The sequence below is a fragment of the Oncorhynchus gorbuscha genome, linkage group LG12 (assembly GCF_021184085.1).
Source record: "Oncorhynchus gorbuscha isolate QuinsamMale2020 ecotype Even-year linkage group LG12, OgorEven_v1.0, whole genome shotgun sequence".
Lineage (NCBI taxonomy): Eukaryota > Metazoa > Chordata > Actinopteri > Salmoniformes > Salmonidae > Oncorhynchus > Oncorhynchus gorbuscha.
The window spans coordinates 20,936,006-20,954,941 of NC_060184.1; the positions used below are offsets into that span (position 1 = coordinate 20,936,006).

An 18,936-nucleotide genomic window follows, 5' to 3' on the forward strand; every position below is an offset into this window, starting at 1 on the left:
GATTATGCTTTCTCCGTAAAGTTTTTTAAAAATCTGACACAGCGGTTACATTAAGGAGAAGGGTCTTTAATTCTGTGAATAACACTAGTATCTTTTATCAATGTTTATGAGTATTTCTGCTAAAATCACCTGATGTTTTGGAATCAAAACATTACTGCACGTAATGCGCCAATGTAAAAAGATTTTTGGATATAAATATGCACATTATCGAACAAAACATACATGTATTGTGTTACATGATGTCATATGAGTGTCATCTGATGAAGATCAAAGGTTAGTGATTAACTTTATCTATATTTCTGCTTTTTGTGACTCCTATCTTTGGATGGAAAATGGCTGTGTTTTTTCAACTCGGCGGTGATCTAACATAATCATGTGCTTTAGCTGTAAAGTATTTTTTTAAATCAGACACGATGGGTAGATTAACAAGATGTTTATCTTTCATTTGCTGTATTGGACTTGATAATGTGTGAAAGTTCCATATTTCCAAAAATATTTTAGAATGTCGTGCGCTGCCTTTTCAGCCGAATGTTGTCGAGCCTGCGCTAGAAAGGTTAAGACATGAAGGTGTTATAGAAATCCATATGATCTATATGTTTATGAAGGTAAGATAATGACTAACAGTATTCTTGAATGTATGTGCATAGGAAAAGAGGAACTGTGGCAGACAACTTGTGACCACTGAAACTGAGAACAGGGAAAGAAGGGGGGGAGAAACCGTTAGATTTGCAGTAGATTGTGTAAGATGGCAGGATATGATAAGCAATGTATGTGTAGGAGAAGACTTGTAAACAGTATTGACAGTATTAGGAGGGGCATTGATGACCAAATGTGAGGTATATAACCAAATGTGCATTGTATGATATTCAGCCCTCTCGTGAATAAACTTCCTGAATATTATAGGCTGGGAGAGTCTTTCATTCAACTAGAATCTTAAATTCTGGGATGCAGACTGAGAAGTTTAATTGAAGTTCAGTTTATGAACATTGATAACATAATTCTCGTGACAGAAGCTCAGTCAATCCGGGAACATTAAGAACTTTGAAAGTTTCTTCAAGTGCAGTCGCAAAAACCATAAAGTGCTATGATGAAACTGGATCTCATGAGGACCGCCACAGGAAAGGAAGACCCAGCGTTACCTCTGCTGCAGAGGATAAGTTCATTAGAGTTAACTGCACCTCAAATATATGCTTCACAGAGCTCAAATAACAGACTCATCTCATATCAACTGTTCAGAGACTGCATGAATCAGGCCTTCATCAGGCCTTCATGGTTGAATTGCTGCAAAGAAACCACTACTGAAGGACACCAAGAGAATAATTGGGCGAAGAAACATGAGCAATGGACATTAGACCAGTGGAAATCTGTCCTTTGGTCTGATGAGTCCAAATTTGAGATTTTTGGTTCCAACCGCCGTGTCTTTGTGAGGCACAGAGTAGGTGAACGGATGATCTCTGCAAGTGTGGTTCCTACCATGAAGCATGGAGGAGGTGTGATGATGTGGGGGTGCTTTGCTGGTGACACTGTCTGATTGATTTAGAATTCAAGGCACACTTAACCAGCATGGCTACCACAGAATTCTGCAATGATAAGCCATCCCATATGGCTTGCACTTAGTGGGGCTAGAATTTGTTTTTCAACATGATACTGAACCAAAACACACCTCCAGGCTGTGTAAGGGCTATTTGACCAAGAAGGAGAGCGATGGAGTGCTGCATCAGATGACCTGGCCTCCACAATCACCCGACCTCAACCCAATTGTGATGGTTTGGGATGAGTTGGACCACAGTGTGAAGGAAAAGCAGTCAACAAGTGGTCAGCATATGTGGGAACTCCTTCAAGACCGTTTGAAAAGCATTACTCATGAAGCTGGTTGAGAGAATATCCAAGACTGCGCAAAGCGGTCATCAAGGCAAAGTACAGATTGGCGATATGGCCTAAAAGTAATATCTTGATTTTTTTCATAGGTTTGGACGATACACGATATCTTGTTTTTGTTTAAACGAATTTTAAAAACGACCAGACAAAATTCTTAAATTTAGCTAGCTGTTTGAATATGTAATTTATATAACCATTTTGATTGAAAATCTATTCATTTAGTTAATTTGTGGCTATTTGCTATTGGATTGGCAGAATGACAACTACTAACACATTAGCCGACAGCTGGCCTGAACATAACTTTTCTGAATGCACTTTAAGCCTGTGCCCAAAGCACTGCAGGCAGGTCCAGTTGTTAATCGCAATGCTTTTATCATGTTGCTCCTGCTGTCAGTTGCCATGCACACCTGGCGGTCTTCGCTCATCTGCCACAATGCCAGAGAGTCTGAAATCCTGGGCTATTACTTCACCCGTATGATCATCGGGGAAGTAAGACGTCTGGAGGCAGACAGTGTGCAATTTCTAGTCTTCATTTATGTAGTGGACTGTCAAACTTAGGTATGGCTCTGACGTTCTGCTCAACCATCGATCGGCTGTGGTGTAAAATAAGAAACACTAGCCAGCTTATCTGCGACTCTTAGCAGTGTATAATCGCGGCAGGGCTTCTTCTGTGAAATACTTGTGGCTTGGCAGATGATATTTGTGGTCAAATGTACCTAGCAGCTTTTTAAAACCTGGCTTTTCTACTGTAAAGATTGCAACCATATGTAATAGGTCACTGCATCAGTTATCTCCTTCCACCTCAAACTTTTCTTTGTCTTTTAGCAGACGTTTTGGGAATCGGACGACTGGAATCGGCATTGTGTAGTCTCACGCATTCCTCCCATTCCACAGCTTGTTCAAGTTGCACGTGATGGAAGGGGTCGGTTGTACGGCTGCTTTTCGTAGCAATCGTCTTTCGACACATTTTGCACAGGACATTCGTTTGCTGAACATTAGACTTCCTAAACCCGAACCACATCCATATTACTGAAAAAATTTTGCTGCCCTTTTTGGGGATGATTTCATCGTCGCGAGTGGCTGAGCGGCCTTCCTCACTTTCCATTTTGGTGGAACTCTTACCGCCGGAACACTTCTCCGGTGTGGTTACAATTTGAGAAAGGTTGTCTGGGGTTGTGATTGGTGGATAACCTCTGTGCACGTGTAGTCACGCAATTGGGACATGATTCAACATTGGGCTGACAGAAGACAGTGAGACGCTGCATTTGTAAAACGTTACAACATAACAGCACCTCGATTCTTGCGATACAGGCATTTTCCATATCACGCTAAAACTCAAATATATCGAAAAGTTGATATATCGCCCAGCCCTAAGGCAAAGGGTGGCTACTTTGAAGAATATAAAATATATTTTAATTTAACACTTTTTTGGTTACTAAATGATTCCATGTGTTATTTCATAGTTTTGATGTCTTCACAATTATTCAACAATTTAGAATATATTACAAATAAAAGAAAAACCCTTGAATGAGTAGGTGTCCAAACTTTTGACTGGTACTACAGTTGAAGTTGGAAGTTTACATACACTTAGGTTGGAGTCATTAAAACTCGTTTATCAACCACTCCACGAACGATTCTCGTACTCCTCTTCTGAGGAGGAGTAGTAAGAAGGATCGGAGGACCATTGCGCAGCGTGTAAGTGTCCATATTGTATTTATTATATGAACAAAAACGTAACAGTCCTGAACGGTGAAATACAAAACACAGAACAGAAGAAAATAAAAAATATTTAAAAAATCAATCACCCATGAAACACGTGGGAAAATGCTACCTAAGTATGATTCTCAATCAGAGACAACTAACACCTGCCTCTGAGAACCATACCAGGCCAAATGCAAAATACAACATAGAAAAACAAACAGACTGCCCACCCAAACTCACTCCCTGACCATGTTAAAACAAAGACAAAGCAAAGGAACTAAGGTCAGAATGTGACATCCACAAATGTCTTGTTAACAAACTATACAAACTAAAGTCAGTTAGGACATCTACTTTGTGCATGACATAAGTAATTTTTCCAAAAATTGTTTAGACATTACTTCACTGTATCACAATTCCAGTGAGTCAGATGTTTACATACACTAAGTTTACTGTGCCTTTAAACAGCTTGGAAAATTCCAGAAAATTAGGTCATGGCTTTAGAAGCTTCTGATAGACTCAAAATGATGTCAAGTAGCCTATTGGAGGTGTACCTGTGGATCTATGCTTGACATCATGGAAAAAAATCTAAAGAAATCAGCCAAGACCTCAGGAAAAAAAGTGTAGACCTCATCAAGTATGGTTCATCCTTGGGAGCAATGAAGGTGCCACGTTCATCTGTACAAACAATAGTACGCAAGTATAAACACCATGGGACCACGCAGCCGCCATATCGCTCAGGAAGGAGACGCGTTCTGTCTCCTAGAGATGAACGTACTTTGGTGCGAAAAGTGCAAATCAATCCCAGATCAGCAGCAAAGGACCTTGTGAAGATGCTGGAGGAAACAGGTACAAAAGTATCTATATCAACAGTAAAACAAGTCCTATATCGACAACCTGAAAGGCAGCACAGCAAGGAAGAAGCCACTGCTCCAAAACCTCCTTAACAAAATTCTTAAGGCTAGGGTGCGATATTTTTACGTCAGGATGAAAAGCGTGCCCAAAGTAAACTGCCTGCTACTCAGGTGCAGAAGCTAGGATAGGCATATTATTAGATTTGGATAGAAAACACTCTGAAGTTTCTAAAACTGTTTGAATGATGTCTGAGTATAACAGAACTTATTTGGCAGGCGAAACCCCAAGGTTACTCTCCTTTCAATGGGTTTTCTATGGGGATCTGGATTTCTAAGGCACTTGCTTGCAGTTCCTATCGCTTCCACTGGATGTCAACAGTCTTTAGAAATTGGTTGTTTTTCCTTTGAGAAATGAAAAAGGCAGTTCAGAACGAGGGTGGAGTGAAGTGTACGGTTTGTTAAAGGTGCGTGACCTGAAAGCACGCTCTTTGTTTTAGTCTTCGGTATTGAACGCAGTTTATCCCGTCTTAAATTTGATCGATTATTTACGTTAAAAAATACCTAAAGTTGTATTAGGAAAGTTGTTTGAAATGTTTGGACAAAAATTACAGGTAACTTATTAGATATTTTGTAGTCATGTTGCGCGAGTTGGAACCAGTGTTTTTCTGGATCAAACGCATCAAATAAATGGACATTTTGGATATATAACAACGGAATTAATCAAACAAAAAGGACCATGTGTGATGTTTATGGGACATTGGAGTGCCAACAGAAGAAGCTCGTCAAAGGTAAGGCATGAATTATATCGTTATTTCTGAGTTTCGTGTCACACCTGGCGGGTTGAATTATGATTGTCTGTGTTTGTTTGATTGATGGGGTGCTATCCTCAGATAAAAGCAGTTTGCTTTCGCCGTCAAGCCTTTTTGAAATCTGACACATTGGCTGGATTAACAACAAGAGTAGCTTTCATTTGGTGTATTGCATGTGTGATTTCATGAAAGTTTAATATTTATAGTAATTTAATTTGGAGCTGTGCCATTTCACCGGATGTTGTCAAATCGATCCCGCTAAAAGGGATTTGATCCCTAAGAAGTTCAAAAAAGCCAGACTACAGTTTGCAACTGCACATGGGGACAAAGACTGTACTTTTTGGAGAAATGTCCTCTGGTCTGATGAAACAAAAATAGAACTGTTTGGCCGTAATGACCATCATTATGTTTGGTGGAAAAAGGGGAGGCTTGCAAGCCAAAGAACAGATGAAGCATCATGTTGTGGGGGTGCTTTGCTGCAGGAGGGACTGGTGCACTTCACAAAATAGATGGCATCATGAGACAGGAAAATTATGTAGATATATTGAAGCAAAATCTCAAATCAGTCAGGAAGTTAAAGCTTGGTCGCAAATGGGTCTTCCAAATGGACAATGACCCCATGCATACTTCCAAAGCCCTGACCTCAACCTATAGAAAATTTGTGAGCAGAACTGAAGAAGCGTGTGTGAGCAATGAGGCCTTACAAACCTGACTCAGTTACACCAGCTCTGTCAGGAGGAATGTGCCAAAAATCACCCAAATTATTGTGAGAAGTTTGTGGAAGGCTACCCGAAACGTTTGACCCAAGTTAAACCATTTTAAAATGCAATGCTACCAAATACTAATTGAGTGTATATAAACTAGAGGTCGGCCGATTAATCGGAATGGCCGATTAATTGGGGCCGATTTCAAGTTTTCATAACAATCGGAAATCAGTATTTTTGGCCGCCGATTTCAGATTATAATTTTTTTTTTTTTTTATACCTTTTATTTAGCTTGGCAAGTCAGTTAAGAACACATTCTTATTTTCAATGACTGCCTAGGAACTGTGGGTTAACTGCCTTGTTCAGGGGCAGAACGACAGATTTTCACCTAGTCAGCTCAGGGGATCCAATCTTGCAACCGCACAGTTAACTGGTCCAACGCTCTAACCATTGCACTCCACGAGTAGCCTGCCTGTTACGCAAATGCAGTAGAAGCCAAGGTAAATTGCTAGCTAGCATTAAACTAATCTTATAAAACACAAGCAATCATAATCACTAGTTATAACTACTGATCCAGTTTAGCAGGCAATATTAACCAGGTGAAATTGTGTCATTTCTCTTGCGATCATTGGACGCAGAGTCAGGGTATATGCAACAGTTTGGGCTGCCTGGCTCATTGCGAACTAATTTTCCAGATTTTTACGTAATTAATGACATAACATTGAAGGTTGTGCAATGTAACAAGAATATTTAGACTTTGGGATGCCACCCGTTAGATAAAATACCGAACGGTTCCGTATTTCACTGAAATAATAAACGTTTTGTTTTCGAAATGATAGTTTCCGGATTCGATCATATTAATGACCAAAGGCTCGTATTTCTGTGTGTTATTATGTTATAATTAAGTCTGATTTGGTAGAGCAGTCTGACTGAGAAGCAGCAGGCCCGTAATCATTCATTCAAACAGCACTTTCGTGCATTTTGCCAGCAGCTCTTCGCAAGCACAGCGCTGTTTATGACTTCAAGCCTATCAGCCTAATGGCTGGTGTAACCAATGTGAAATGGCTAGCTAGTTAGCTGGGTGTGCGCTAATACTGTTTCAAACGTCACTCGCTTTTAGATTTGGAGTAGTTATTCCCCTTGCACTGCAATGGGTAACAATGCTTTGAGTGTGGCTGTTGTCTATGTGTTCCTGGTTCGAGCCCAGGTAGGTGCAAAGGGGGGGACGGAAGCTATACTGTTACACTGGCAATACTAGTGCCTATAAGAACATCCAATAGTCAAAGGTATATGAAATACAAATGGTATAGAGAGAAATAATCCTATAAATACTATATTAACTACAACCTAAAACCTCTTACCTTGGAATATTGAAGTCTCATGTTAAAAGGAACCACCAACTTTCATATGTTCTCATGTTCTGAGCTAGGAACTTGAATGGTAGCTTTTTTACATGGCACATATTACCTTCTCCAACACTTTGTTTTTGCATTATTCAAACCAAATTGAACATGTTTCATTTATTTGAGGCTAAATTGTTTAATTTATGTTTTATATTAAGTTAAAATAAGTGTTAATTCAATATTGTTGTAATTGTCATTACAAATGTTTTAAAAAATAATGTTTAAAAAAAATGTGTTTTTTCCCCTTTATTTTTTTTTTTTAAATTGGCCAATTAATCGGTATCGGCTTTTTTGGTCCTCCAATAATCGGTATCGACGTTGAAAAATCATAAATCAGTCGACCTCTTAATGTAAACTTATGACCCACTGGGAATGTAATGAAAGTAATAAAAGCTTAAATAAATCATGCTCTACTATTATTCTGACATTTCACATTCTTAAAATAAAATTGATCCTAACTGACCTAAGACTGGGAATTTTAACTAGGATTAAATGTCAGGAATTGTGAAAAACTGAGTTTAAAATGTATTTGGCTAAGCTGTATGTAAACTACCGACTTCAACTATATATAGTGCATTCGGAAAGTATTCAGACCCCTTGACTTTTTCCAAATTTTGTTATGTTACCGCCTTATTCTAAAATCTGTCATTAAAACATCTTTTAGCTAGGGGGCACTATTTTTATGTTTGGAAAAATAACGTTCCCAAAGTAAACGGCCTATTTCTCAGGCCCATATGCTAGAATTGACAGATTAGGATAGAAAACACTTCCACTTTCCAAAAATATTGTCTGAGTATAACAGAACTGATATTGCAGGCGAAAACCTGAGGAAAATCAAACCAGGAAGTGGCTTCTATTTTGAAAGCTCCATGTTCCATAACCTGCCTTCACTCCATTAAAGGGATATCAACCAGATTCCCTTTCCTATCGCTTCCTCAAGGTGTAAGTCTGTAGACAGTTTCAGGCTTTTATTTTGAAAAATGAGCGAGAAAGATGGTGTTTGAATGAGTTTTGCTTGCGCAACAGAGCTTGGGCAGCCATAGTCTCTCCCTCTCCTACTGAAAAAGGGACAGTGCCGGTTGATATATTATCAATTATATATTTTAAAAACAACCTGAGGATTGATTATAAAAAACGTTTGACATGTTTATGTGGACATTACGGATACTATTTGGAATTTGTCTGCGTTGACGTGACTGCTCGAGCCTGTGGATTTCTGAACATGACGCGCCAAACAAACTGAGGTATTATGGATATAAAAACAATCTTTATGGAACAAAAGGAACATTTGTGTAACTGGGAGTCTCATGAGTGAAAACCTAAGATCATCAATGGTAAGCGATTAACTTTATTGCTTTTCTGATTTTCGTGACCAAGCTACTTTGATGCTAGGTGTTCATAATGTTTTGTCTAGTGATCGATAAACTTACACAAACGCTTGGATTGCTTTTGCTGTAAAGCACATTTTCAAAATCTGACACAACAGGTGGATTAACAAAGAGCTAAGCTGTGTTTTGCTATATTGCACTTGTGATTTCATGAATATAAATATTTTTAGTAATATTATTTGAATGTGACGCTCTGCAATTCAGCGGTTGTTGATGACAATTATCCCACTAACGGGATGGGTAGCGTCAAGAAGTTAATGAAATTTCAATATTTCTCAGTGTTGAAGAATTTGTTTCTTATTAGGATATATAAATGTGTGCCAGATGCCGCCCCTCATCTCGGATTCTCCGCTGGGTACACGATATCAAGTGCACGCACCTATAGGCAAAAAAAACTAGTATATTTTTTAACCTTTATTTAACTAGGAAAGTCAGTTAAGAATAAAAAAATGTATTTGCAATGACGGCCAACCGTCATTGTGTGGTCTCAATGAAATGATCCATAGCCTACGAATTGCATGCTCAGAGAAGCACAGAACAAAGTTACATTTCTAAAGAAGCTGCTGGGATTGTGTAAATAAAACTAGGCTGCATTACACACAGCAATTAATACTCCAGCATGGACTATGCTGTTCAGTTTGAGAAGGAGAATGCAAAGATGAGAAGGAGAACCGGAGGACAACTTTGATAGCTTGCTAGTACTATAATTCATTTTTGTTAAAAACAATATATATCTTGCCCATGATGTATTTATTGACCAATAAGCCAGATTTGAACTTCCATTGTGGTGCTGAAACTTGAAGCAGCAGCTGGGCACAATCAGAAATTGATAGTTCATAGTGCTGAAAGCAGGTAAATTTGAGTATGCATAATTTGTTTCAAATGTCTTCACTTTTAAATTAGACTTTACTAACAACAAGAGGGCTTTGTGTTGGAGTCTATTTCCATCCATTTTCATTTCAGAGGTCCAATTTTTTCCATGTAACACTTATTATATTCATTCATTGCAGTAAATCTATTACTGGGCTCTGGGCTCTCCAATTGTTAGTAGTTAGGATCTTGTCTCATCGCTACAACTCCCGTACAGGCTCGGAGAGACGAAGGTCGAAACACAACCCAACTAAGCCGCACTGCTTCTTAACACAGCGCGCATCCAAACCGTATGCGGGCTGCACCAATGTGTTGGAGGAAACACTGTGCACCTGGCAAGGATATCACTACCGGGCATACCCTCCCCAACCCAGACGAGGCTAGGCCAATTGTGCATCGCCCCATGGACCTCCCAGTCACGGCTGGCTGCGACAGAGCTTGGGTTCGAACCCAGTGTCTCTGGTGGGACACTGCGATGCAGTGCCTTAGACCACTGCGCCACCCGGGAGGCCTCTTCTTTCCATTTCTATAGTCATGTTACGAAGATAGTTTAATGTCAGTCTTTTACCAGTTCTAAATATTTTGGCATGAACTGTAGGCTCTGATACAACTTCCTGCCCATATGAACAAATGTATTTTAGGTCATAACTAAAAACAGCCACAATTCATTTAATGAAAAGCAGCAAACATACACAACATTGTTTCACATTCTTTAACAGACACAAACATGCAATAAACTACAGCTTGCTTCACAGCCATTTCCCGCCCAAAACACAGGGGAACTCGATTTATTGTGACTTACAGTGCGGAGGGCTCTGCAGTCTGTATACAGTGTTGTACTGCCACTGTCGAATCTTGCACGACCAAAAGACACTTAAACACATAACTATAGAATACTTCCTGACAGAACAGAGGCAGGTAGCATTTGTGCAAGACAATAATCTCCCCCCTTTGAGCCCCCTCTACACCTGCTTTACTTCACCCTCACTGCAGGAAGCTCAGAGCTTGAGGCTGTAGCTGGAAGAAAGGCCTTTGCTCTCTGCCAATGGGCTACATCTATGTTTGGGAGGGAAAGGACATAAATGAATGTTGAATAACACCATTAGTCCAACTGTTGAGACAAACTAAATCTAATAGGAAATGTGCTGTTATTGTCCAACTGGTGACTGGAGAGCCAACACCTTTAGAATCTGACTGGATAGGAAGGGGTCATGGGTGCGTGCGGGTGTATCATGCTTTACAGATGGGCTTAAGATGGGCGTTGACAGTCTAAATTTAAAATGTCAACTTTGCTTGAGTGACAGCTCATTTTAGGTCCCAGTTCATCTCAACACCATTGGGACAGGGCTGATCTGTAGCTGTGCTATTCTATAAAAAGAAAAGACAAATGGGTTCATGATCCATCTAGCTAGCCAATATTCCAAATTAATTAAACAGATCCAGAAACCCCCCTAGAAGTTGATTTATAGGATCTCTGTAGAAACCCCTTGTGTTTCCCATTATTTCTGCAGCCATACCAAGCCCATGATGTCATGCATAGTAGAGAAATTATCATGTGGCAGGGTCTACAGACAATCACGGATTACAAAGGGAAAACCAGCCACGTCACGGACACCGACGTCTTGCTCCCGGACAAGCTAAACACCTTCGCCCGCTTCGAAGATAACAGTGTCACCGACGTGGCCTGCTCCCAAGGACTGTGGGCTCTCGTGTTCCGTGGCCGATGTGAGTAAGACGTTTAAACGTGTTAACCCTCGCAAGGCTGCCGGCCCAAATGGCATCCCTAGCAGAGTCCTCAGAGCATGCTCAGACCAGCAGGCTGGAGTGTTTACGGACATATTCAATCTCTCCCTATCCCAGTCTGTTGTCCCACTTGCTTCAAGATGTCCACCATTGTTTCTGTACCCAAGAAAGTGAAGGTAACTGAACTAAATTACTATCGCCCCGTAGCATTCATTCTGTCATAATAAAGTGTTTTGAGAGGCTAGTTAAGGATCATATCACCTACACCTTACCTAACACCCTAGACCCACTTCAATTTGCATTCCACCCCAATAGATCCACAGATGACGCAGTCACCTTCGCACTACACACTGATCTATCCCATCTGGACAAGAGGAATACCTATGTAAGAATGATGTTCATTGACTACAGGACAGCCTTCAACAGCATAGTGCCCCCCTAGCTCATCACTAAGCTTGGGGCCCTGGGTCTGAACCCCGCCTTGTGCAACTGGGTCCTGGACATCCTGATGGGCCCCCCCTGGTGGTGAAGGTAGGAAACAAACACCTCCACTTCGCTGATCCTCAAAACTGAGGCCCCACAAGGGTGCGTGCTCAGCCCCCTCCTGTACTCCCTATTCACCCATTACTGCGTGGCCACGCATGCCTCCAACTAAACCATCAAGTTTGCAGACGACACAACAGTTGTAGGCCTGATTACCAACAATGAGGAGACAGCCTACAGGGAGGAGGTGGGGGCCCTGGAGAAGTGGTGCCAGCAAAATAACCTCTCCCTCAACGTCAACAAGATGAAGGACCTGATCGTGAACTTCAGGACAGCAGAGGAGCACACCCCCATCCACATCGACGGGACCGCAGTGGAGAAGATGAAAAGCTTCAAGATCCTTGGCGTACACGTCACTGACGATCTGAAGAAGAAGGCGCAACAAATTATTTTCAACCTCAGGAGGCTAAATAAATTTGGCTTGGCCCCTAAGACCCACAAACTTTTATAGATACACAATTGAGAGCATCTTGTTGGGCTGCATCACTGCCTGGTACGGCAACTGCACTGCCCGCAACTGCAGGGCTCTCCGGAGGGTGGTGCGGTCAGCCCAATGCATCACCGGGGGCACACTGCCTGCCATCCAGGACACCTGCAGCACCCGATGTCACAGGAAGATCATCAAGGACAGCAACCACCCGAGCCACTGCCTGTTCAACCCACTACCATCCAGAATGTGAGGTCAGTAAAAGGTGCATCAAAGCTGGGATCGAGAGACTGAAAAACAGCTTCTATCTCAAGGCCAGACGACCGTTAAACAGTCATCACTAGTCGGCTACCACCCGGTTACTCAACCCTGCACCATAGAGGCTGCTGCCCTATTTACATAGACATGGAATCACTTGTCACTTTAATAATGTTTACATACTGCTTTACTAATTTCATATGTATATACTGTATTCTATTCTACTGTATTTTAGTCAATGCCACTCCGACATTGGTTGTCCTAATATTGATATATTTCTTAACTTCATTCTTTTACTTTAGATTTTCTCTTTTTGTGAATTGTTAGATATAACTGCACTGTTGGAGCTAGGAACACAAGCATTTTACTACACCCACAATAACATCTAGTAGTGTAACAGTGACATGAGTATACGTCAGTATACTGTAGGTAAAATATACATGATATGGGTTGCCAAAGGCTCCATGAACTCCCCTCTGTCTGGGAACTTTAGCTACTGGCAGTGTGCCTAGCTGGATAATGTTCCTCTCAGGATATCCCTAGAGGAGACCTCTGACAACTGGAGAGGGACTACGACTGGGGAAAGTGGAAGGCAGGGCAACAGCTGGACTTGAAGCATGCTGATGCAATCCTGGCTACTCATTTCAGACTGAGGAAGAAGAAATTGTACTGAAGAAAATCAAGGAATGAGTGATCACTTGGCCAATGTGTGATCACTTCGAGTGATAATTACATTGTAATTACAATGTGACAATGCTGTGATTAGTAGCTATCAGTTAACAAGATCTGATACATCTATCAATGTAGTGATTCACCTAGATCATCTAGATCTGCAAATCTTCCTAAGAATCACAGCAATGTCAATTTTAGGAAATGGGTGATTCCTGATTGTTCAGTAATCAAATCTACGATGATTAACACTGCCAAGCACAGTGTATCTTGCCAGCTTTGATCCTATATTTGATGCAGGACCTTCCGCTTGAAAAGGTTATAGGCTACACAAATGAGTCTCCTTAACACGTAACCTAATGAAAGAGTGGGAAATAGCCTACTCACACTTCTCACCCATTACCGTGGCCAAATGTAAATCACACGTCAACAGAAACCAATTCTCAAACCCAAATAACATCAGCAACAGGTGGCTAAAGACAGTTGAACAACGTGGGATCATTATCCATGTGGTTGAGGTGAGCCTTTAGCCATGGAGAGGAAAAACACACACTGGGCATGCTCACTCACTCACTGTCTGCACATTTTCCAGAAATGTTTGAACCTTTTAATGGCCCTGAAACTGACAGGGCTGTGGTCATCTGTTTCAAGGCTACCCCGCAAAATGTTATGCCTGTGTTGTACAAAGGAGGTTCTTCTTATCTAATACTGTGAGGATGAAATGGCAGTGCAATGTATATCCATTAACTATGAACAGCCAAATGTATTGAGATAATCTTTCATGGGCTTCTTTTCAAGAGCAGCTGCCAAAGAATACACAATGCACATGGAGACTGGCCAGAGAATCAGTGGGAGTGGAAATAAACCCCTTCCCCAATAGTAGGCTACATACAGTGCATTTTGGAAACTATTCAGACCCCTTTCCATATGTTGTTATGTTACAGCCTTATTCTAAAATGGATTAAATATTGTTTCTCATCAATCTACACACAATACTCTTTAATGACAAAGCAAAAACAAAAAAAGAAACCTTATTTACATAAGTATTCAGACTCATTGCTATGAGACTCTAAATTGAGCTCCAGTGCATCCTATTTCCATTGATCATCCTTGAGATGTTTTTACAACTTGATTGGAGTCCACCTGTGGTAAATTCAATTGATGCAACATGATTTGGAAAGGCACATACCGGTCTATACAAAAGGTCCCACAGTTGACAGTGCATGTTAGAGCAAAAACCAACCATGAGGTCGAAGGAATTGTCTGTAGAGCTCCGAGACAGGATTGTGTCGAAGCACAGATCTGGGGAAGGGTACCAAAGAATTTATGCAGCATTGAAGGTCCCCAAGAACACAGTTACCTCCATCATTCTTAAATGGAAGAAATTTGTAACCTAGACTTTTCCTAGAGCTGGCCTTTTCCTATAGCGGGAGAAGGGCCTTGGTCAGGGAGGTGACCAAGTACCCGATGGTCACTCTGACAGAGCTTCAGAGTTCTTCTGTGGAGATGGGAGAACCTTCCAGAAGTACAACCATCTCTGCAGTACTCCACCAATCAGGCCTTTATGGTAAAGTGGCTAGACGGAAGCCACTCCTCAGTAAAAGGCACAAGACAGCCCACTTGGAGTTTGCCAAAAGGCACCTAAAGGACTCTCAGACCATGAGAAACAAGATTCTCTGGTCTGATGAAACCAAGATTGAACTCTTTCTGGGAGACTAGTCAGGATTGAGGGAAAGATGAACAGAGCAAAGCACAGAGAGATCCTTGATAAAAACCTGCTCCAGAGTGCTCAGAACCTCAGGCAAAGGTTCACCTTCCAACAGGACAACGACCCTAAGCACACAGCCAAGACAACGCAGGAGTGGCTTCGGGACATGTCTCTGAATGTCCTTGAGTGGCCCAGCCAGAGCCTGGACTTAAACCCGATCGAACATCTCTGGAGCAACCTGAAAATATCAGTACAGCGATGCTTTCCATCCAACCTGATGGAGCTTGAGAGGATCTGCAGAGAAGAATGGGAGAAACTCCCCAAATACAGGTGTGCCAAGCTTGTAGTGTTATACCGAAAACTTGAGGCTGTAATAGCTGCCAAATGTTCTTCAACAAAGTACTGAGTAAAGGGTCTGAATACTTATGTAAATATGATTGTTTTTTAATTTTTTAATAGATGTCTAAAAAACTGTTTTTGCCTTTTCATTATGGGGGTAGTGTGTGTAGATTGATGAGAGAAAATTTTTTTTTAGAATAAGGCTAACGTAACAAAATGTGGAAAAAGTCAAGGGGTCTGAATCATTTCCAAATGCACTGTAATAGTAGTAGCCATAATTCATAAACGGCACCATTCTGTGGGGAACCATTTCAGTTCAGTGAATTAGACCCTCTAGGGTTCTGATCCAATTACCCTATCAAAAAGGTTCCATCTATGAAGCAAGAGAGAACCCTTTTTGTGTAAACGTCATCTGCACAACAGAACCTTGATAAGCAGGGTTGGATCAAAAGCCTGCACCACCAGTAAGTAGCTCTCCAGATGGAGGGTTGACCACATGTGTTTTATGCAGTAGCCTAACAGTGCAGTTATTCTACTTTGTGTGGGGTTGAGTGCCTTGATCAAGGGCACAACTGCAAGAGATAGTAGGCATACATGGGATCAGAGACCAGAAGCCTTCTAGTGTCAACGCCACATTAATGCTGACTTTTTCCATGTAGGCTACATAGAGACCCACATCTGATAAGATGTGTATGAACCCTTAACAGTGAATAATCAGAGGTCTCTATGGCATTGCGTAATTTGTACATTTCTGTGAACAGACTTAAAAAAAGACATTTCCTCCACCTCAAGCACTGTCTAGCCATGTGGCACGCTCGAATCACTGACTGACACCAGATAACGTTAGCAATCGAGACCGTGCTAGCTGGAAAGGTGATTATATCGTAAACTTAGTTTTATGGTAAATTAATGACATTCTCTAAACTTTGTTGTATTAGTGTGATGTGTATGCCGTCCACTAATCCCAGTCAACGATAGCATACGAGAATGAATGTCACAAGTTGATATGCTGCCAGAAAGTAATACAAATATTTTATGAGGCAAGCTGATGCAAGCTAACTCGCTAATACAGTATTTAGCTAGGTTACTCGCGTTATGCGGACTTTTCTCACCTGTTTTGAACCTGAGGTCCGCATCATCTGCTGAGCCGAATTCTTTCAGAAGGGACATGAACAGGATACCAAAGGCATTCTGGATTCCGAACACCGCTCCATTGCACCACATGGCAGCCAGCATAACCACCCACCCCCATCCTCCTTCTGGGTGCTCGAACTCAGGCTCCTCCGCAGTGACGGGGACCTGCTCTTGGGTGGTTCCGTTGCTTCCCCGGTTCTCATTATTCTCCTCAACTTCGTCCGGGCGCGTTTCAAATGACTTCATTGGTGTCTCTTCCGCAGGTTCCGCAGCAACCGTTTCTTTAGTTGTCTCATACTCATTGTCTGTCATGTTGGTACCTTCTGTCATTTCTTCGCACGACAATGCAGATTTTTAACACTGTCAAATATGATGACAGCAATAATGTGACTATGCCGCTAACTAGTCTAAATGATGTACTCTCAAGCTAAAGTCAAACTTAACTGAAGAGATTCAGATGATGGTATGCCGCAAAATGTCTATCTACAAATATGAAGAGTTTGCATTTTCTTTCATCGAATTGTTATCGAAAAGTTGCATCAATTCAGAAGCAGTAGCCGTAATGATCTGTTCTATCAACAGCCCGCACTGTCTTTAGTGCGTGTCAAACACCAGTGTAGAAATATTGTATAAATAGATACCACAGAGGGGCGGGACGTGCGTACATTACGCCGGGTTTTTGTCGCTGATTGGATTTACCGTACTTTTCAAGTATGACGTAAAAACATTGAATAATTACTGTAGTGTTTGAAAAAGTGAAGAACATTTTTTTTCAAGATAGATAAGATCCAGAACACATTTATTTTTCTCTCTTATCCAGAGGTTCCTCTTGCAAGGAAAGAGTAAACATAGGAGTCTATCATTTGTGCTGAAATGAGTAAGGGATAATCAACTAGGGGCTATGCGTTCTATGGAAAATAATGAACAACGTGGAAGGTGTCAACGTTTTCTAAATTATCTGCGTGCTAAGCCTGTACATTGTTAAAAACTAAATCTATAACTTTTTAAATATGACTTCATTTAAATAAGACTTAATTTGACAATTTTTGCTATTGATTTCAGTATAACACCAGAGCCCAGAGTTTTCAAATTAATAATGTCAAACAGCTACCTCTTGTGTACAAAGTAGACTATCCAAAGAAACATCCAGCGATTTGATAACAATACTTCTGATTTCATACCTGAAGGTTGACTGATATATACCAATTTATCTAACGTGGTGAGCCCAGATTACAATTGTGATGTGTTCATATGAAGGTAAGTCTATATACCTAAGGGTTTTGTGGCAGCAGAGTGAAAAGTAGAATACTTACAGTCCCTTCTCCACAGTTACATGGTTTAATTGTCCCACCCGTATGAAGTTTTCCCTCTACTCTCACTAAACTCTCTACCACCTAGATAAGAGGAATACCTATGTGAGAATGCTGTTCATTGACTATAGCTCAGCATTCAACACCATAGTCCCTTCCAAACTCGTCACCGAGCTTTGGACCCTAGGACCCTAGGACTCGTTCTGCAACTGTTTCCTGGACCTCCTGATGGTCAGACCCCAGGTAGTGAGGGTAGGCAACATCACCTCGGCCACGCTGACCCTCTATACGGGGGCATGCTTTGTACTTTCCTGTATCCCCCGTTCACCCACGACTGCGTGGCCACGCACGACTCAGGTTTGCTGATGATACGATAGTGGTAGGCCTGATCACCAGGGATGATAAAACAGCCTATAGGAAGGCTGTCTTAAACCTTATGTTTATTCATTCACGTAACAGACAGGCTCCTCGTGGAGTGCAATGAGGCAGGTGGTTAGAGCGTTGGATTAGTTAATTGTAAAGTTGCAAGATTGAATCGCGGAGGTAAACATCTGTCGCAGTGGTTAAGGGCGCTGTACTGCAGCGCCAGCTGTGCCACCAGAGACTATGGGTTCGCGCCCAGGCTCTGTCGTAACCGGCCGCAACTAGGAGGTCCGTGGGGCGACGCACAATTGGCCTAGCGTCGCCCGGATTAGGAAGGGTTTGGCCAGTAGGGATATCCTTGTCTCATTGAGACTCCTGTGGCAGGCAGGAGTCGTGTATTTATTTCACCTTTATTAAACCAGGTAGGCAAGTTGAGAACAAGTTCTCATTTACAATTGCGACCTGGCCAAGATAAAGCAAAGCAGTTCGACCGATACAATGACACAGAGTTACACATGGAGTAAAACAAACATACAGTCAATAATACAGTATAAACAAGTCTATATACAATGTGAGCAAATGAGGTGAGAAGGGAGGTAAAGGCAAAAAAAGGCCATGGTGGCAAAGTAAATACAATATAGCAAATAAAACACTGGAATGGTAGTTTTGCAATGGAAGAATGTGCAAAGTAGAAATAAAAATAATGGGGTGCAAAGGAGCTTGCCAGGTGCAGGGTGCTTCCTCCGACACGGCTGGCTTCCGGGTTGGATGCGCGCTGTGTTAAGAAGCAGTGCGGCTTCTTGGGTTGTGTATCGGAGGATGCATGACTTTCAACCTT

General features: G+C 41.5%; 1 protein-coding gene across 1 annotated transcript in view; it reads right to left on the reverse strand.

The window, feature by feature from the left end:
• Nucleotides 1–17,035, reverse strand: part of LOC123990678 (monocarboxylate transporter 10-like) — a 71,769-nt gene extending 54,734 nt beyond the window's left edge. Inside the window, exon 1 of the mRNA XM_046291421.1 lies at nucleotides 16,404–17,035. Coding sequence (XP_046147377.1) covers nucleotides 16,404–16,755 — 352 coding nt within the window. The 5' untranslated portion in view covers nucleotides 16,756–17,035. The remainder of the gene's footprint in view (nucleotides 1–16,403) is intronic.
• Nucleotides 17,036–18,936: the final 1,901 nt, after the last annotated feature.